Source organism: Aplidium turbinatum, chromosome 2, assembly GCF_918807975.1.
Source record: "Aplidium turbinatum chromosome 2, kaAplTurb1.1, whole genome shotgun sequence".
Lineage (NCBI taxonomy): Eukaryota > Metazoa > Chordata > Ascidiacea > Aplousobranchia > Polyclinidae > Aplidium > Aplidium turbinatum.
In genome coordinates this window covers 16380614-16401964 of record NC_137473.1, presented here as the reverse complement: position 1 = coordinate 16401964, position 21351 = coordinate 16380614, and the positions used below count along the sequence as shown (strand labels likewise).

Below are 21351 nucleotides of genomic sequence, written 5' to 3'. Positions count from 1 at the left end.
CGTGATCGATTCGATTTCTGTTGCAGATTAAGAATTTCAAATGTAGAAATAAATTTGGACATGCAAAGTCTGAAGCTCTTGTTTAAATGCTGCATTTTGTGTTTGCTCGCATTCAATACAGTTTTTGGCTACAATAGTAATGCAACATCCATAATGTGTCCTTATCGACTGAAAAGACGACTTTGTGATATATGCATCTCTGCTGCTAACAACTCTTCACAAACAGGTCGGTGATATTTCAGAGAAATTGTATACAATACAAGCTTACCAATCTCATTTTATAGTTGAAATAAGATAAATAATCTAAATCGCGTTTTGCTTCAATGCATATCTTGATAGTCAGTTGATAAACTGTAGGCTATATGCCATGACATAACTTTTCTATTGAGAAGGAGTGGTCTCCCTGGCGTCAGCACTACCTGACTACTTGCTATAGAACAGCGAGCATTGTGTTTCGCTAACCATACCGGTGAAACACAATGCTCGCTGTTTTATAGTGAGTAGTCAGGTAGTGCTGACGCCAAGAAGATCGCTCCTTCTCAACAGTGCATATCCTTGACGACAGTTAGTTTAGTTGCTTTCTTTCCACAAAGATAAGGATTCAATTGATTGACAAAAGCAGCGGTTGAAAACTATGTGGCATGAATTAGTGGTGCGATACTGATGAGCCTAGCTTCATGGGCGAGACACGTATTTATCGTTGTCAATTTTTGGTACACTCGATTGCCGAGAAACATAAAGTTTCTACTCAAATAAAACAAAATTGTGCAATTTCATACTGAAAGAAAACAACTTTTTAATTTTCTTTCTGTACAAAGCATTGCTTGAAATATTTTAAAACCTACAATTTATACTGTACATCCACGGTTTTTAGTGACATTGTTGTAACATTTCAATGTTTTTATCAATTCGATTGGATGTAAACAGTTTGTTTCTGAAGCAGCAGCGGGTTTATTTGCTATGCTGCTTCTGAGTTTCTTACCTCTCTAAATAATTAAACGTTAACTGTAACTAAATATGCAAAATTCGAATATTGTAAAATTAATAGTCCAGTATTAAATTTGTATGTAAAATTTTACGTAATAACCAGATAAACTCTGTCCAGGGATATCTAAAAAACTGGATACGAAGGATTTTAGAAGGGCTTCTGGTTATTGTACAAAATCTCTGTTTATCGCAGAATTACAATTGGCATCGATGATAACCTGCATTGAAGTATTACCATCAGGCATGGATATTCACTGAATACTCATAATTACTTGTTAATTGAACTATACCCGTATACTTGCTTTACGCCTAGCCTACTGCAAACGCTTTGTTAAGAAAACAAGGTTACTGACAACCTATCAACAGTCTTTCCAAACAAGTATTCTTTGAATATGGTCTGAATAACATGTGCTAACTGTCTTCTGTAGCTGACTGCACCAGCAGCACTGCAAAACTTTTTGTAATTTTAAAAAGAACCGCAGGTTTCACACAATACCAACTACCACCCCTCTAGTGTCGTGTAAATAAGGCAATTGCTGTGAGCCTTCGTATCCCTTTCTTTAGATATCCCTGACTCTATCTACCATATCATCCTTTTTGACTTTCATTTAAATAAAATTGACTTTAGCTTTCGCTATAACGATTGATACCGCTATTAGCTTACATAGGCTGTAGAGAAAAAATGACAATCTTTAGCTTGATTATTATTGAAAAAAAAAAATTCTGATAGCCCTACTTTTGTTTGTTGATGTAAAACAGAATCCGAGCCGAGCCTACTTCTGGACAGCTACTTAAACTACAAGCAAATCTTGATTCAAGGTGAAAATGATGAATTTAGAATTTATTACAACAAGAAAACGGTGTGGGAATATCGTCATATCACAATTACGTTTTACGCCTGGGACAAATCTATAAGCAAGTAAGTGACCTAACCACATTTGGTTTGGGCTCCAGCTAAGGATGGTAGAAGTAGGGGATTGCTCGCTCAAAAAGAAGGTGGACAACTGGAGGGTCATAGTGTTATCACAAAATTTGGTGCAACTACAGCTTGAGGTCTGCCGTCAAATGTCGCATACTCAGGTACAGCGTATTTGACCTCTCCTCGTTTGTACAAAGTGTGTGTGGCCAAAATAAATGCATGAGTATACTTGATATCATGTTTAGTTGATACTATTCAAATGATAATAATGCAGCGGTAGATTTTACGACACAGTGATAACGGTAGGTAGCCTGGTGCTGCTGCAGTAAAGTCCTGCTGACGTTCTAGCATCCAAAATTTCAAGCGAAATGTTGCATTTCATCTGATGAGAATGAATTTACGTAAAACGTGTTTCACTATCTCTAACTCCAGCTAAGTCATAAATATAAATGCTGGGGGTGTGGCGGCCGCAACCACACTTCCAAAATTTTCAAATGAAATGTGAAAGAAGTTAATTTTCTAATATAGTAAAGATAAACTGTAACTGCATGCTACGATACAAGCCCAATTTCTAATCTCAAAATATAACATAAATCTTTTTTTTTTTTTAAATTGGCAATTGGCAAACGGGAGTAAATCGTTCGAAAACCTTTGGTTTGAATGAAGTTTTTAGTTGTTTTTTCCACCAATTGTAAAAGAAGTTACTGCAGGATCGGACGCCCACTCCGAGGGTGTTGTCGTCAGCCTCTTGTGGCACCTTCATGCATTCCCGAAAAGCCTGTATCAGGAGACATATACTACAGCTTGACTTTGTTCAGAGCATCAGTACTAAGATATTACAAAACATTTGAGCCACCTTTGCACCAATCAAGTGATGACAACACGGAGTACAGCAAAGAAAGTGAGAAAATATTTGATAACCTTTAACTTGATTTAATAACAACTTTTTTTGCGTACAGAAGTGTTATGTGGCTTGCAGGAATGATACAACATTTAATAAGCTTTGGTTTTGCAATTAGCGTTATACAATATGCAACCAAGTTTGTTATTCACTATCCTATTGTTTTATCATCATATTATTTCCAAGGTGGTCATCTTAATGGAAGAAATTTTTGGTTTGATGGTCAACAGCGGCCTTTTCCACCGCACCAATTACAGGATCCCGCTATCACACAGCCGCCACGTCCTCCGCCACCGTCCACGTGGCTCAACTACACTCGCTACACAGTTGCTGAAATGTATTCATACGTTTGCGTGTTTTCTTTGGATAAAGGTAATCGTATATGTAGCTGTTGGTAAAAAATACTACAAATAAACTACCAAGAGTTAAACAGTATTCATCGTCTTATGTTCAACGATTAGTGTTACATCGCTATTGTCAATCAATTATTTTGAGGACGATTAAGCTACTTTTGCCTAACAAGAGAATGAACTGAGAACTGCAACCAGGACCGTTGAGAGGATATTTTGGACTCGGTAACAATGTGGTCTACAGGATCCTAACTGAGTTACTTCTAAAAAAACGCGCTATCTCCATCGATTACGAGGTGTTTCTACGTTCCCCGGCCGCTTGGAAAGGTTGTGAGCCCCTAAAATCATCCCGGGTTGGGTCCAAATGTACCTCCTGTCAATGCTACTGATTGAAACCTACACTACTGGAATAGCGGGCTTTCTGCGCATAGAAATTTTCTAAATACAATTTAATTGCGATTTTTGAAATGAGACCTGATGTAACATTACATCACTTTAAATTTACTTCCATACAACCGAAAAATGAATTTGCTTTGATGAAATATTTTAACAGAAATTGTTCTCGACCACAAGATAGTATCCGGCCAAGCTAACGTGGAATCGTATTTGTTTATGCGCGAGGTCTACAATCTTCCTGGGTACTTCTATGAAGACAACATTATTTACAGCGATATAACTCATGAAGAAGTTGAGTGCACCAGCAAGACGTTTAAAGGAACAAGCATTTACAACTTATCAGCAAACGATATGAACAACGATACATTCACCTGCTTAATATTATGGTTCAGTTTGGATGATATGGACAAATTTGACGTCAAATGCATGCCGCATAATGGTAAGATTGGACTAATAGTCATTTGCTACTTCTAGAAATGGTTATGGTGGTCATGGTAGCCATTTGTATGGTTTTCGTATTCTTGGCACATGCATCTAACATTTCGCAAGTAACGGTGAAGTAATGTAAACTAAGGGGCTTTTGTGCATGGAGTAGTCTAGCTTTTATGTTTCAGAAAATAATGTCACGACATTATTAGTTCAGAAAAAAAGGAACTGTCTTGTATTCAGTTGTTTTGCAAGTTGTGTTTAGCTATTTTTATAAGTGTAGCTACTTTTTATAGATTGTGAAACTAACATGACCTGTAATCGAATTGTGTACGTCAAGCATTATCGCGTGGTTGACACCTGTCAAAAGATAATTCTTTCCTTTGTTCATTTTTTTCATAATTTTCTAAACCAGTTCGTGTTGGCTAGTTTCAATTTTGTTTTGAAAGCCTCATTTTGAGGTTAAACTTTCTTTTCTTCGAGTGGGCTAAGCCTGCTTGCAATTAATCTTAGATCTATGGAATTTTTATCTGAGCTCGTTATCCTGTTTCAATATTTGTTTTTGAATGTACAATGTAGGCTATACATTCATTCAGTACATGCTACAAAAGACAGCAAAATTAAAAAGAGTAGCTACCGGAAAGGTTTACTCAGAGAAATCAACAATGTGTAGCCTATGCTTCTACATATCTCTGGATTTACTATACACACCCTCAACTAATCAACTATAGAAATCCTTCTATGGTCTTGAAAAAATATTAATTTCAAACGTACTTCGACTTTAAACTAAAACTTTTCACTCAAACTTCTAAATAAAAACAGCTTTAATTTGATGATAGTGCGCAAATAGGCCAACATGGTGTGGCCTACGTCTGGATCAAAAAATCATTGAAGGGCCTAAAAGTGCACAAAAAGCGATCAAAACAAGATCGAATTTGAAAATTTTTCTGGGAAGCCAGCCTTCCAGACCCCCTGCTGAACTAGTTTCCTTTCCGATAGGGGCGTTGACAGGGGGGTCTAGGTGGTACTTTTGGACCCGGGCTCAGAATATTTAAGGGGCCCGGGTTTAAAAAATTCCCCGCGACTTCAAGCATTATCAAGATCTTAATATAACCAGATGTAAAGGAATTGCCATCAGAGGTTAAAACAGCTATTTCAGCAGTCAGATGATAAAGTACCGGGCCCACTTCAGCTTTCTGGTGGTAAAATAGCCACTTCTGCCACCAAACAATAAAATAAGAATTTAGTCTAATAAAGTGATTTCCCCAACCACGAATATACCCGAAACACAAATTTCAAAATATACAGGTTAATATTTGTTTAAACTCAAAAGCTGAAATGGCACAGATAAGAAGATTACGGTACTATCTCTATTTCTGCACTAAAAATTAGACCAAAACCGCTTTTCAGATTGCAGCTATCAGCAAATGTTTGACCTAGGCCCAAACACCTTTCCAAAATCAAATTGAAAACTTTCTGACTGTCTGCAGTGTTGTAAATTCTCTTCTGGTGAGCTTAGAAGAACCAGTGAAACATCAATGGAATCGGGAAGTAATACTCTAGCGCAAGGGTCACCAACCTTTTTTGCATGCGGGCCACTTTGGCACTAAGGAGAGCTGTGGCGGGCCGCACTAATAAAATGTTAGGTAGGTTGACTCTTATGCTAGAAAAGAACGCATTTCGTACCCAGTATCCAGCGTTACATGTTGTTCATATTTATGTTAGAATACCGCAACAAAATTAATCGAACAACGCTACTGCCAGGCCAAGCTCCTTTTACAACACTTTTGATTTTTTTAACAATGCCTAATAAACGAGGCCACTTGTTTTGTGCACTTATAGCGAGGCGAGCGGTTTCATCAGAATATTCATCGCCAAGCAAGAGTGGTGTTGTTACTTCGCTTCGCAAAAGATATCTTGCAATTAACAGCTTCAGTAAACAAGGAAATGTTTGACACATCGCAAAACAGGCAACAATAGTAACCTGCAAACACATCAGCGAAAAATAGGCTCCAATAACAGGGAAAAAAAACAGGCACCATGAAACAAACGCTTGTGGAAATTACCGAAAAATCGTAATTCTATTGTAATTCATGAACAGTCTTCCCTCTAAAAAAGCAATGAGTTGGTTTTTCATCCTTTTTGTGAGAGTCTATAAAACCGTCTTTCTTTTATTATTGACAACCCTTACTTGCGGTGCTTATCAGCATGGCAAGAATTGTTTATTAACAAAATTTTGCAGTACTTGCTTCGGCAGAACATATACTAAAATTGGAACAATACAGAGAAGATTAGCATGGCCCGGCGCAAGAATAACACGCAAAATCGTGAAGCGTTCCATATTTCTTAAAAAAAAAAACGTTTTGCAGTACTAAGCTAAATATTTTCAATTTTTCATAATAGAATCAGAAAAAGTCTCTAAATTTATATATAATATTTTTCCAATTTATTATAAATTGAGTTGGCACACCGACCTACTTTGCCAACAAAAACTTTCATAAAGGGAATACTGCTCGTGAAACACAATAACGGTAAAACGCACTAGTGTTTACATGACATTTGCAAACTTATAATAAGCAACCCTATACTCACAGACAATTTCGAAATTCGAAAACAGACGTTTTAATCAACCAGTGAGACAGTGTGGCTGGACATCGCATTGCAATAACTTTAAGCAACCCCCACCTAGAACTATAATCTGATTGGTCGGTCGGTGGAATGGTATGCAAAGCGAAAATATGCTTCCTGGAAAGTATTTTTTGCCTTCATGCTCTTTAACTCTTCAAGAAAAGTATTTTTGGTTATACTTGTACGCTGATACCTTCCGCGGGCCGCAGTGATACAGCGTGGCGGGCCGCCATTTGGTGACCCCTGCTCTAGCGCCATGTGACAAAGAAAAGTTCAAAAAAGCAATCGCTAGATAAAGATAGTAGGCTAAGTTTGCGGTTCAAGAAATTTTAACATTGCGCAAGATTTGTTAAATTACCATGCTTAAACGACACCAATAAAAGTTTGTACACAACCTTTATATTCATAACTTTGTCAATGAAGGGGGCCCGAAAATAAATTGGTACCGGGCCCGAGAAATCCTGTCAACGGTTCTGTTTCCGACCTCGACTTTTACATTGTTTTTAAACCATTATAAAAATTAGACCTATATAATGGTCTAATTTTAATGCCGGTTCGCGAAACTATTTTCATTTTAAAACCAGTTCGTGATGGAAAAAAGTTGAGAACCGCTGCCTTAGCCTACTTAAGTTACTATGCAAAGATGTACAAGCAACAACTACGCAGTAAAAAGAAAGGGGAGTTTTTATGAAAATTACTTGAATCTGAGCTTAGCAGAGAAAACAAGACACGCCATCCAAGATTTGTGTATGAAACTTTTTGTTTGAGAAGATGCTGATAAGAAATTAGCACCAAACAAAACAACTAAATGCAGAATATAGCCTACCAATCTAATAAAACAAGGGTAACATTTTGCAACTGTTTAAAATCTGTAGAGAACAGCCTGCCAACCTGTGAGCAAAACTTGGTGAAAAAGTAGGCTACAATTGAAAAAATCAATACTCACAGCTTAAAAGGTCAATTAACCCATCCGGTAAATCTCCGTTTTCTATTCTTAAAATATTTTTATATAGTATAAAAGTCATAAAGTTTCAGGTTATCCGCATCAAAGAATTTTCTTGAAAATTAAAGTTAAATAGCTAAAGGCCATTGACCGCATGGTTGTTCTAGAAAAAAATATCCAAATTTTTAAACAAAAAATATCCGTTGTTTACCTTTTCATTTACTGTATTTTTAAGAAAACCTAGAAACGTATCAATCAAGATACAGGTACTTATTCATATTTAGGCATAGACTATGTGGGATGCTTAAAACAAAAATATATACTTTTTTTCTGTATAGACACCACAATTTTTTTAGCTATGTGGCTGGCTGCCTTACTTTCTTAATTTTGTTTTTATTAGCACATCAAAAAAAAGAAATTCTCAAAACCTTATAAGATCTAATCATAACCGTTGCTTCTTTACCTAGAGTCCTCAGGCTATTGCTTTCAGGCCAAGCACATGCTATCTATTCTATTCTTGGTTTCATACACCACTTCGCAATTTCAATTTTTAAAACTTTGCACTTCCCGTAAACGGTTTTGAACTGGTCTTACCATAGCATCAACTAATTTTTAAAGATCATTATAATGAAAGAAACCTTTTATCTACAAAACACTGTTATAATCGATATAAATTTTGTGAAATTATTAATCTAATACTGAGAGATCATATCTCAAAAATGCATGAATTGTGTCTCTGAAAAGTTGAGACAAGCGAACAGCTATTGCATTAATCCAGGGATTTCTAGCATAGTATAAAGAGTTGATGAAAGCCATTATTTGATGATTCAAAAATTGAAATCCAATTAACTAGTCGAACCATGAGTCGAACTATTCACTTTAAATTTAACAATACCAGCAACTAAGCAAGCTTATTGTTTAATTTTGTTTACAGCAACGTATACACAACCAACAACAATTTCTCCCAACAAAACAGCAACGTACGTTGCTGTCACTTACCAACCACCAGTTGCGCCTACAAAACAGGAAGATTTTCTTGTCGTCATAGCTGGTTCCGCAGCAGGATTTCTTGTGATAATTTCCATTGTCACATGTTTCATGTGCAAGAGAAAGGCTGTCAAAAAATTCATCAAATCTACTAAAGAAGTTCCGGAAATTTTGGTAAAAGTTTGGTTAAATTTTTATAGACTTGAAAAATATAATTGCAAGCTACACTTTTGTCTTCGTTTTCAAACTCGTTTTATCTGATCTTGTTGTGTAAGAAAACTTGCCTTGCAATTTCATAAAGTCGTTGGTCAGCTGCTGACAAAAGCTAGATTAGCTTCAAATATCCCATCAAATGATGTGACACAAACCTAAGTGACATACAGGGCCGGATTTATCAGTAAGCAGAGTAGGCAGTTGCCTAGGGCAGCAAATTATTGGGGACGACAAAATATACCAATATATTAGCCTACATTGATAATACTGTAGGCTACGTGAATATAATAATTCACAACAGATATATTCAGATATATAGCAATTAATAAATATGTTATCACATCACACACATTTATAAACAATGCGACAAGTCATGTATGGCAAGTCATCGCCCCTAGAGTACTTCACGCTTGATTCGTTTTCAACAATATGTGCTGCTTATAGCGCTTCTTTTAGTTATCTGTCTCGCTTAGTATGGAGAACTAGGTTTTGTCTGTGTAATTTTTATTAATCTTTGTTCGGTTTGTTTCACCGTTAGTAAATTTAAAGAAGCCTAGAAAAAATGTTTTTAGTCAATGTTAGGTTGATGCAGGGATTCCTGGGTTGATGAAAAAGTTGCAGGCTATTTTGTGTACTTGCCTTGATGCTTAAAGTATGTAAACAAGCCAAAAAGTAAGAGTAGGGCCTAGTTTACGAAAGAACTTTAGTTTCATGAAGTTTTATAAAAATGGCGGCATTGAGGACAAATGAGGACAAGTGCCTGTGTTGTATCGAAAAATCGAAAATCACCATCGAAAAAAATTTTTTTGGGGGGGGCAGCACTTTTCTTATCTACCTAGGGCAGCACTGAGCGGCTGTATCTTTGGCAGGACACTTAAAGGCATGCCTGAAGGTGGACATGAAGATTGGCTTCCTTGCTTTCCCGTCCACTTAATCTAAATCTTCAACCACCAGGTGTAAGCCTGGATACGACAAAAAAAGGCTAAATCCGGCCTTGGTGACATATTCATTATTTTCTTACCTACACAATATTTGTCATCACATCATTAATAAGCTGCTCGAAGTTGCATTAGTTTTAATAGATTTTTTTTAAACAGAACGTCGTTATGAACCAGAATCCAAACACCACCTTTGATTACAATGAGAATAAACAACAGGAAAAAGTTACTTCGTTCGATGAAGTAGAACGGTTAAGAGTAGGTGAGGAGCAATAGAGCTGTTTACTGAAAATGTTTTTGTGTTTATATTTACCTCAGCAAACTTGGTCACTCTATTTGACGACTTTTTAATGTATAAAAATTTAAAATTTAATGGTCTGCGTCGTCCTTTTGAGTGACTTAAGGATTGCCCTATTTAAAACTTCTTAACTTAAAAAATTTGATCTCCCATTTCTGTTCCAATGTATTTATTGAAATCTATTTTGAAACTTCACTGTATGAGCAAACGTAAATTCAATTTTGCTTATCATTCTTGATTGTGGCTTGCAACGTCGTACAGTAGCCTAAGCTATTGCTGTTACGGTACATTCTTGTTTATAATATATTTTTATCTCTTTGCAGTTGCTAAACTCCAGGATGATAATCCATACAAAGAAATTATTTTCCAAAACCACAGCGTCAGTAGAATGAAACAATTATCGTCTGAGCAACTTTTTACTTTGGAAAAAACTGTAAATGGCACCAAAGGAACTTCTGAAGATTCTGGGATAAGCAGTGGTATCAGCAGTGGGGATTTTCCTCTTTCTGAGGACGATAGTGACTTCATAGACAGAGACATTTATAATCAAGTATTTGAAGATGACCATTCTGTTAGTAATGGAGGTGATGACAGTGGTCTTTCATCCTCCATCATAGAAGATAACACTGAGAAAAATACGTCAGAATGTGAATCTCTTTCAGGAATTAAAGTAATCGAAAATCAAACTAGGCCTACTTATGAAATCAAAGACATTGTTATTCAAAACAAATTATCCAATGGCGAGAACGAGATTTCTGGGGATAACTTGCAAAAGCGCGAACATGAAAGCTTGCAAGAAACTGTTAAGCTTGACGAAAATAAAAAAACACCGACCTCAATTTCTTCAAAATTTCAACACAAAGATTTAAAACTGTTGCAAACTAAAACATTACGAGCAGGAGTGTACTCCAGTGCACTTGAATTTTACAACCCAAACAATGGGGACAACTCGCCCCAGCATGTTGTTCAGTGTCAACAACATGATCCAACTAACAGTTTACCACCAGTCTCCTGCATTGTGCAGGAATTTTCCTGTACAGTTCATTTCAATGGAGACAATGTGAAATTTTTGAACGAAAAAAACAGGCAACTAGACTGCAACGTTAACAGTTTGCAGTCTTCATGCCTCAGTGCAACTGATGGCTATAGCTCAAAGGAAGCGTTTATGCTCCCCTTGGAAAACGTTTGCTAAAAACAATTTTTCACACTGGCCTAGCCTTCTGTATTTTCAAAGTGCAATTAAATTTTTTATGTTGTCTTATAAACTTGTTAGACCAAGTATAAAAGTTTACAACTAGCAGTACGGTATACCATCAAATCTAATCGTCTTTGTTCACCTTGCCATTGAGCAGCGACTCTAGCGTATCAAGCTCACCTGTGCAATTTAAGTTAGCGTTGCGTTCACCTCAAGGGGCGCATACGGCTCCCGGATCAAGAGGAGCATTAATTTTCGGTCTTTCCAGCGATTTTTGAATATTTGAAAAGAAAAAAGATATAAATACTGTATTGTTACAAACGCACTATCTTTATTTGTTTTTATCATAAAGTTTTGTTTGTCTGCAATCATTTGTTTTAGCTTATTATTAAATGGACAAAACAAAAAACTTTATGCTACTTTTTAAGAATTTATAAGAACATAAAATTGTCAATAGTGGGTACAATAGGATTTTTGCAATATTACATGTTTGTGAAATAGCAAAAATGTTGAATACTGACAGCCAATAGCATTGATAAGGGTGGTTCAGAGTATACCGTGTTGACCCAGAATCATTTTAAGGGTCTGGAATGTTTGTAGAGGGCCTTGCAATCAAGAAAATGTCGTAACGCCGCATTTTTGAAAATAATTTGTTATTTTGAAGTAGCCTAGTGCTTTCTCACATCGACATAGTGTCTTTGCTTTTAAAGCCAACCTTTCGTTGCTCCTCTTTTTTTTATTTTTACTTTGTTGAAAATAGTAATGGTTGAAATTTTTAGTAAGTTACTGTTTTCATTGGCACAATTACAGTTTTAAAATGGCCCTGTTGACTAGTCAGAAGGAATAGAAAGAAGATGTCAGAAGGAAGTCACTGCTTGATAAACAGAAAAACTGTAAATATACCAGCCTATAATAGTCATGCTTTTAAAGTTAAAGATTAAGACTTAGGCTAACATTTTCCGCTGTTGTTACGTCGCTCGAATAAATCTTTGAAATATTGCTTGATATAACATGGGGCGTGAATGATATTTTTTCTTATCAATAGAGTTTGTTTAAAGTTTAAAGAGTTTGTTTAAAGTTTAAAGAGTTTAAAGAGTTTAAAGTTTAAAGAGTAGCCTACTATATAAACTCAGACGTGCCTACCTCTGCTATCAGTTGCAAGAGTTGAAGGGACACAAATTACACAAGCAGTTATTGCATAGCGTAGGACTGTTGGTAGTCTCTTTTCGGTCAAGAAAATGTTTTATCTACGATAGCTTAAATACGCAACGTGGGTTTAAAAATTCACAAAGGATTGTTTTAAAGCTTAAGTGTTAATGAGGCTTCATACCAAGTAGGCTACTGTAAAAATAAAATTCAACCAGAAATGCGACTTAAGTAAATCTCATTGATGTTGTAGTTGCAGACTACTGTAGCCTTTATGCTGTTGTTTTTGGTTCTGTGCAAACACGACCAACCTTGAGTGGTGGGCTGCTAAATTCTTTAATTAGTAATTATCTTATTTTTTGCTTGTAAGAGCAGTGGCCTGTCTTTTTAAAGCAACCCCCAAGTTTAAAGGGCGGGGAAACCCAAATTAACTTTTTGCGAGTTTTTTGTTTCAGCGTGATGTCATTGTGTACAACATGCGTTTTAGCAAAAAAAAAATCCAAATTTTGCTGCCCTCGTCTCGCTAAGGCCACTTTTGTTTGATACCCGTTTGCGAGGTCTCGCGCGCATCAAGCTGTGATTCTGTTCGCTGTGACGTCACAAGGTACATATAGTTGTAGTCAAAAGTTTAAGACCAGACTTGATTTATGACGATTTTTGCATTACTTCAAAATACTGCATCATATATTGTTTCAGTTGCATCATCTTTATGCATCATCTTATATCTGATGCAGTATTTTGAAGTAATGCAAAAATTGTCATAAATCAAGTCTGGTCTTAAACTTTTGGCTACAATTATATGTACCTTGTGACGTCACAGCGAACAGAATCACAGCTTGATGCGCAACGAGACATCGCAAACGGGTATCAAACAAAAGCGGCCTTAGCGAGACGAGGGCAACAAAATTTGGATTTTTTTATTGCTAAAGCGCATGTTGTACACAATGACATCACGCTGAAACAAAAAACTCGCAAAGTTAATTTGGGTTTCCCCGCCCTTTAATACCAATATTCGAGTCCAAGCCAGACCACAGCTGTTATCTGGAAAAAGCGTAGTGAAGATTTTTCTCAAAGCAAATAATGAAGATTTATTTGCGATAATTGGAACATAAGCTACTTTTGAAACTTGTCAAACAAAATTTGTCAAAAAAAAAACGAATTTGTCAAGTAACCAAAAAATAGTAGAAACATAAATGTCGAAGTGAAAGTTGATGTTTAGTCATTTAAGCTTCTTCATCTTTAATTCATTTTCCTCTTCCGCTGTGGCATCCTGGTACTGCTGATACTCACTGATTAAGTCGTTCATGTTGCTCTCCGCTTCAGTAAACTCCATCTCGTCCATGCTTTCGCCGGTATACCAATGCAAGAAAGCCTTACGTCGGAACATGGCTGTAAATTGCTCAGAGATTCGTTTGAATAATTCCTGTGATAAAAATGGAGCAGCCAATCAAATGTTAAGCTTGTAATTTGATGGATTCTTAAGAAAGTGCAAACAAGTCATGCAAAATGCTGACCAATGAAAACACAATAGGGAATAGTTTGATCAGGTCAAGAGGTGACAATACAGAACAAAGGAACAAAACGTAAAATTGATCACCTCCTATGGAAAAAACAGGAGAGCAAAACTGTTCTGTCCTACCTGAATGGCTGTGCTGCTGCCAACGAATCTAGCAGACATTTTAAGGCCACGCGATGGCATATCACAGACAGTCGTCTTAACGTCATTAGGATCCATTCAACAAAGTAAGAGCTGTTTTTGTTCTGGGCGTTCATCATTTGTTCGTCAACCTCCTTAATGGACATGCGGCCACGGAACATGGCAGCAACGGTCAGGTACCGTCCATGTCGTGGATCACAGGCCGCCATCATGTTCTTTGAATCAAACATTTGCTGGGTGAGCTCTGGTACGGTCAACGCGCTGTATTGCTGGCTGCCTCGACTGGTCAATGGAGCAAATCCAGGCATGAAGAAGTGAAGTCGGGAAAATGGAACCATGTTGACGGCTAATATACGAAGATCTGCGTTCAACTGACCTAGAATGCAAAATTAAAGTCTTACTTTCAAATATAACGAAAACGTGCGCAGACCAAAACGCTGACGAAAACAAAACTCAAACTCACCTGGGAACCTGAGGCAGGTGGTGACTCCTGACAGTGGCCGAAACAAGATGATTAAGATCACCGTATGTTGGCGTTGTTAGTTTAATTCGGAAGCAAACGTCGTACAGAGCTTCGTTGTCGATGCAGAAAGTCTCATCGGTGTTCTTAACAAGCTGATGCACTGAGAGAGTCGCATTGTAAGGCTCCACAACGGTATCAGAGACCTTTGGAGATGGGACTACGCTGAAGGTGTTCATTATCCTGCACAAATATTCACTTAATCAGTGCTAAAACTTATTATAGGAAAATTTTGAAAAACAGCAACAAAATCAATACAGACTTGAGTGCGTCCTCAATGTGATAACATGGGCAGTGTGTAGTAGAAAATCGTATTCAAAAACAGGCCAGTAGTAGGCTACTGTAGAGGATGCCTACCTGTCAGGATATTCTTCCCGAATCTTGCTGATAAGGAGAGTGCCCATTCCGGACCCAGTACCACCGCCGAGGGAGTGTGTCAACTGAAATCCCTGGAGACAGTCACAACTTTCAGCTTCCTTGCGGGCTACATCGAGAACCGAATCCACAAGCTCAGCTCCTTCTGTGCAATGACCTTTGGCCCAGTTGTTACCAGCTCCACTTTGACCAAATACAAAATTATCTGGTCGGAAAATCTGACCGAACGGGCCGGAGCGTACAGTGTCCATGGTTCCAGGCTCGAGGTCAACAAGGATGGCACGAGGAACGTATTTACCACCTAAACATGCGAAAGAACTTAAATACAACGTCAGAATTAACAACAAAATGTTAAATAATGAAAAGGTCTCAATGTAACGTTGGTAACAGACAACTATATTTCACCACTGGCTTCATGATAGTAGACGTCGATTCTTTTAAGCTGGAGGTCTGTATCACCATGGTAGCTTCCGGTTTGGTCGGTTCTGTGTTCATCAGAAATTACATCCCAGAACTGTGCAGAACAAACAGATACATCTATTAATCTAAATAGGCACAGAAAATGACATGATCTTGAGGTTTCTCAATGTAGTGTTGGATAAGCCCAGATTCAAGAAAACATGCACACGAAATAATAAAGATGCCATTAATGTGAGATTGCATATATTCTGATAATTAAACATTTGCTCATTAAGAGCTGTAAAGCAACTTGCAATTTCTGTGTCTTGTCTGATGTCAATTAAGTTCTGTTATTTAGATTCAAAATTACCGTTTTTAATAATTAACCTATTCTAAAATTTAATTTCTATCTCTTGCTTTTACTGTATATCTTCAGAAAGTTCCATGTTTCATGAGAAAATGAGGTTCTCATTATAGGCTACTAGGCCATCGGCACTAATTGGTAAGGAAGCCAGTTTTTCTTTTCTCGACCGCCTTTCCTTCAGCAACTACGCCTAACCAATTTACTACACCCTGAGTAAAAGTGAGCAGTGTTTTTCAACAAACAGCTGAAACCGGGAACCAGCAATGCATGATTGGAAAGTAAGCGCCTTATCCGTTGCGCCATCCCACCGCTATGGTACTTTAATGAGTACTAAAAACCTCAGAAAGTAGTGCGAGTTCTTTAGAAAGCCGTTATTAATACATTTCACATTGAGTTGAGTTTTCAAAGTTTTTCTTACCTTGGCTCCAATTTGATTTCCGCACTGGCCAGCTTGCAAATGAACTATTTCCCGCATTTCAAAACTTGTTGGAACATACAACAATCGTGACAACTTCTCAGCTTGCTTTCAAAATTTAGAGAGAATTGTGCACGTTTTGAAGCTGCACTGCTGCAATCAACTGTCTTGCTACTTTTATCGCTTTTTTCTGAATTGACATTCCAAAAAAGCAAGCAGTTGCTTTTTTCTTTTTATGGAATTTTATTCCAACGGCTTAATTACAATCAGCAAATCATGCCATTGCTTCAATGCAGGTGAACTACGCTAACAGCTGCTCTTGTGGCCGAGTGGTTAGCGCGTTGGGCTCGCAGTCGAGAGCCTGCATGTTCGACTCCAGCCAATCGAACTTGCTGTTGTTTCTCTGGGCAAGAAACTTAACGATAATTGCCACTACCTAGTGATCGATTTCGAACAATGGGTAGTACCAAATTTAAGTCGTAAGTAAAATAGACAACCGGAAAACAGACATTGCCGTCGGCTGCAGCGTGGGTCAGGTGTATGTCGGAAGGCGTAGCCTACACCGATGCATAGCGCTCAAGTCCGCTTTCCCGCAATGCAGGATAAAGATAAACAAACAAACAAACACCTTGTCAAGAAATTTACTGCTAGTAGATTTTGGAACCAGCTCAGTGGCCGAGTGGTTTCGCCTTCGGCTCTGGTGCTGGTAGATCTGAGATCGATTCCAGGTCGGGTCAAACCGAAAACTTTAAAAACGGTACCGATTGTGTTCTATCCTGCATAGCGCAGTGAGAATGAGTCGGGTAATAATGTGATAACATCGTAAACCTGATACAAATTAAAAATGAGCCCTGTCGCTAAAAGACCTTAGCTGTTGTAGAGCGACAATAAATAAAACCTTAACATTATTATTATTATTAGTAGATTTTGGATCGATTCCAGGTCGGATCAAACAGAAATACTTTAAAAACGTTATACTGATTGTGTTCTTTCTAGCATAACGCAGTGAGAATAAGTCGTGTAATAATGTGATGATATATTAAACCTGTAGATCTGCTATTATATGTATTAATAAATCTGCTACAGGCAGGGCCTCCGAGAGAAATCAGGATTGGTCGGGAGACAATACGTAAAATGGGCCCCAATTTTTTTTTTTAGCATAAATAAAAGCAACAAATTTGTATCATGCGTTACATCATGTGTTTTAGCTGAACTTGGCCTACTTTCCTCAGCATGAAATTAAATTCCTTGTAAGTTTAGATTTTAACAACGTATCAATAACTTATGAAAAAAAACTTATTTCAATATAAAAATCAACAAAAATCACTTGACTACACTTGCAGCAATATTGCTAAGGTTGTTCAGTATTTTGTCTAAAACAATTGTAGAGTCGTATCGTTTACCCATCTCATACGCGGTTCCTTTGGTACATTCGACCAGTGTTTAAAAATGTTGTCACATAAATACATATACCTACTGTCATATATCAACATCTACACAACCAGCTACAATAAGTTCGATTCGCATCATGATTGGAACGAATAGGCTACTAGCACGCAGACTTGCCAACGAGAGGAGACGGCATCACTGACCAACAAAGGCTCTTCCAAGATTCCACTCAACAAACAGGCAAAAGTGTATGGATCATCAGCAAACACGCCCGCACTGTCTAAACACTACATAGGCAGGGTAGGCTACTTTTAGCAGTCCTGGATGCCCACACTGCGAATCCATCATTCAGGACGTCGATTACCTAGTCAAGGATTGCCCAGTCACCAAAGTCAGTATCGGATATGGAGCAGTATGACATATCTTTGTTGTGTAACTTTTTATCAAAAGTACCAACTCATTCAAAATGTCTTTATTGTATCACAATAAAGATACAAATTTATTATATGTCTTTATTATTCCACATGCCGCAGCTGCACATCGGACATATCGGTACGATGAAATTTCCATAGATCTTTAAACGTATCGATGATATGTTTTAGTAGAATAAATTTTGTATGCATAATTGAGCTGGTGAAGTGGAGTTGTTGGAGCGTTTAGTCCCTAGAAAAATCAAATCTTTTTATTTTCGATTCATAGTTCCTATAGTAACAACTTAGGCTTGCGAATAGCCTGGTCTACTCTTTCTATCTTTGCTTAACTTTGATTACATTTTTATAAGTAGATTGTTGAGTGGTTAGTTTGGTTTTGAATCTTTATCCTTGGTCTGATAAAGGCCTGAATAGGTTATTCCTGGTAGTTTCGCACGCTTGTAGAAGCTTTTGACGCAGGGTCGGTTACCGAGATGACAGAGTAAAGTTTCCAATTAATTATTGAAGTGTAGTTGCTGGGGCATTATTCCATCCATTGGGTGCCGCTAAATTGAGAGCAGTCCTTAGAATGCGTTGCTCAAGCGCACACTCAGAGTGTCGGACTAGCGCCGCTTGATCTTGAAGCTTTTTCGTTCACGAAGTCACACGCGGCGCTAACCAACTGAGCTTTCCGGGCGAACATCTATCCATTGAACATCTAGCTATCCATTGAACAGTTATTTATCGCTGTATGAATAGGTTAGTCGAGTGAACTAAATATTGTTTAGAATTGTAATCCGATTGTAATCCACAAAATGCAGAGAAGCATGGATTTGAAACTGCTGGAGTAGGCTTCTTGAATGAGACCGCTTTATTTAGAAGTTCCTATCTAGCCTGGTTACACATAAAAATGACACAAGCTACAGTCGATTAATTACTCCAAAAATGGTATGACCCCGAAAGTCAAACCAGCGCCGCGTGATCTTGAGCCGGGCGCGTAACCACTGCGCTAACAGGAAAATGGGCCCCCTTAAACGTGAAAAAAACGAAAAACTACTCGTTTTTTCTTCACAATGTTATGCTAGGGGGGAAAGTTGCCCAACTTTCCCCCCCTTTCGGAGTCCCTGGCTCGAGGTAAAATGTGGTAGGCACTTTAACGTATTTTTCTGTGCCAAAGAAATAACGCAATCATGTGTGACTTTTGTGACATCACAGAATCACGTGACTTTTTAGTGCCAGATTGTGATTATGGTTAAGAAAGGTAGGACGATTTCATTTATGAACTGAACTGCAACAGTCATTAAGTCATTAAGAATAGTAGCCTAGTTACCACCAACCTTTGAACAAACGTATGAATGAAGCTTAATTCTTGACACGTTTAGCTGTAGGCTACATGAGGCCGACCACATGCTTTGATCCAACGTAAACAGTCTTCCAATCTTGTTTTTGGTTTAGGAAAGTAAATGAAAGTGATATCTTTGCATTTCTATGGAAATCTGCAGTGTTAGGCGCGATAGCTCATTTTTCAGTTAAGCGATAACGATAATCGATAAACGAGAAATGCCTAAAGCGATAACGATAAACGATAAATCAAAAAAAAGTTAAGCGATAACGATAAACGATAAAATTATCGCCGATAATGTCCGATAACGATAACTTTTTTTTCTTGATTAGCGCTGCCCCATCCCATGCAGCACGAACTGTTTTCATCAACATGACGAAAAATCGAACATAATATACTGTAAAGGGACAAAACTTTTTGTAAGTTATGCATGAATAGAATAGCAACAGCGGCAGTGGGTATAACGAATCTTCAACCTCTTGATCCAGAATCAAACCACTGAGGTAACCGCCGTGCTTATAATTATACTTTCAGATATACCAGTTGGATGCTTTTATCAATCGAGTTACATTGCCGCTTACGTGCAGTAGGCAAAATAATTAAATCAAATGAAAATACCATAAAAAATTCCAAACTTTGTATTTTGCTTTCTGCTTAAAGGGCTGTTTACAGCAAAGTCATCAATAATTGAAAAAATTCCAAAAAGCGCAAAATCAAACAAAATTTATATCGGAACAACTATATCCGATTTTTCAATGTTAAAATTAGCCATTTAATGCCAAAAACTCTCTGATAAACTCCCTGAATTTTCGATCCTCGGATTCCACTGAGTGAGTTCGCAGCGATTCCCCAGTTCTCTAGCTCAGTTTTAAACGATTTTTTATTGAAATTCACTAGGCTATTATTTGTTACGTTTTTGTCTCTGTGGCCTCTCCTTATGAACCGATTTCTTATTATGTTGATTATTATTTATTTAATAAAATTAGTTTGCGTTCTTCTGGTGACTATATGCTAGGTTATCTCGTGATGTTAAAGATGATAACTAGCTTTTGTATTTCCGACGTTTCGTCAGTCAGCACGACTGACTTTATCAAGGTGGCTAAAACAGGTTAACACAACCTGTTCAGCAACGATGGCACAACACAAAAACATACTGATAAAATGAGTAAAGTAAAGCAGCAAGAATCAGAATTAAAACACGCAACGATACCTAGAGGTTAAACTAAATGCAGTGAATGCCTAAAACCAGTAGGCTACTTTCCAACAGCGTAAATTTATCTATCTATTGGGCCACTGTCAAGAAACGTTGAAAAGACATCAGACAAGACAGAAAACAATGGGATTAGCAATAACAATGGTAGAGAAAACGCACTGAGAATGGAAAAGGTGAAGCTAAAGTTAAAGTAATTTTTTGTACACAGAGGGGAAATTCTGGCCATCTTTTTGGTTAAGAGCATGTTGTGCCTTCTGGTTTATGTACCATTTTTCTGTGAACAATCTTTTTGTATAATCCTTTTCAGTTTTAAGAATGGTGGCGTTGGTCCAAGTAATTTTATGGTCTGAATTTATAGAGTGTTTGCAAAGAGCGGAATGCTCTGGACGTTGAAATTTAATAGCTCTTTGGTGCTCGTTGATTCTAGATTTAAGATCACGTTTTGTCTGTCCAATGTAGATTAAATCACAGCCATGACACGGAACTTGGTAGATCAATCCAGAAACTTCACCTTCTTTCATGGGGTCTTTAGCGGAGGGAAGGTATTTACCTATTGTCAGATAGGGTTTCATCGCAACCTTGATTCCTATGCCATAGAGGATACGTTGAATTTTGTCGGTTACCCCCCTTATGTAAGGAAGACAAGTAAAAGATTTATAAGGAGGAAGTGAAGGTTTCGGTTTGGGTCGCTGTATGCAAGCAAGTTTTCGTGGAAATCCGTTGAGCATTAAAGTGTTGTGAATGTTTTTCTTGTGGTGTGAACGTTCAGAATCATCCGTTATGTGAGTGTCCAGTCTGTTGTACAATGTTTTGGCCACTGTGAGTTTTTGATGCTTGGGGTGATGTGTGAGTTGAACTGCAGGTATCTGTCTGTATGTGTTGGTTTTTTGTGTATGGTAGTGGTTAGTTTCTTATTGTTGCTATGGCGAACCACTTTAAC

General features: G+C 37.5%; 1 protein-coding gene, 1 non-coding gene and 1 pseudogene across 3 annotated transcripts; 2 read left to right on the top strand and 1 right to left on the bottom strand.

Moving 5' to 3' along the window:
• Positions 1-124: 124 nt before the first annotated feature.
• On the top strand, positions 125-11808 carry LOC145765455 (uncharacterized). The gene is made up of 8 exons (XM_082577281.1): positions 125-226; positions 1747-1906; positions 2617-2807; positions 2994-3179; positions 3711-3992; positions 8485-8711; positions 9848-9950; positions 10310-11808. The coding sequence occupies exons 1-8, from the start codon at positions 154-156 to the stop codon at positions 11176-11178; spliced, it is 2091 nt and encodes a 696-aa protein (XP_082433407.1). The 5' UTR covers positions 125-153; the 3' UTR covers positions 11179-11808.
• LOC145765734 (U6 spliceosomal RNA) lies at positions 6221-6326 on the top strand. The gene has a single exon (XR_014288616.1). It is a non-coding gene; the product is annotated as a U6 spliceosomal RNA (small nuclear RNA).
• Positions 11809-13546: 1738 nt separating the features above from the next.
• LOC145788371 (tubulin beta-4B chain-like) lies at positions 13547-16117 on the bottom strand (annotated as a pseudogene). The gene is made up of 6 exons (XR_014291508.1): positions 16061-16117; positions 15285-15393; positions 14862-15180; positions 14448-14687; positions 13967-14360; positions 13547-13750 (listed from the first exon to the last, which is right to left on the bottom strand). The product of XR_014291508.1 is annotated as a tubulin beta-4B chain-like (transcript).
• Positions 16118-21351: the final 5234 nt, after the last annotated feature.

Bases quoted from the DNA above. Each gene is read 5' to 3' on its own strand.
- LOC145765455 (XM_082577281.1), top strand. From the start codon at position 154: ATGTGTCCTTATCGACTGAAAAGACGACTTTGTGATATATGCATCTCT. The intron at 1,907-2,616 runs GTAAGTGACCTA...AAGTTACTGCAG, and splicing joins TGGGACAAATCTATAAGCAA to GATCGGACGCCCACTCCGAG. The intron at 3,993-8,484 runs GTAAGATTGGAC...TTTTGTTTACAG, and splicing joins CAAATGCATGCCGCATAATG to CAACGTATACACAACCAACA.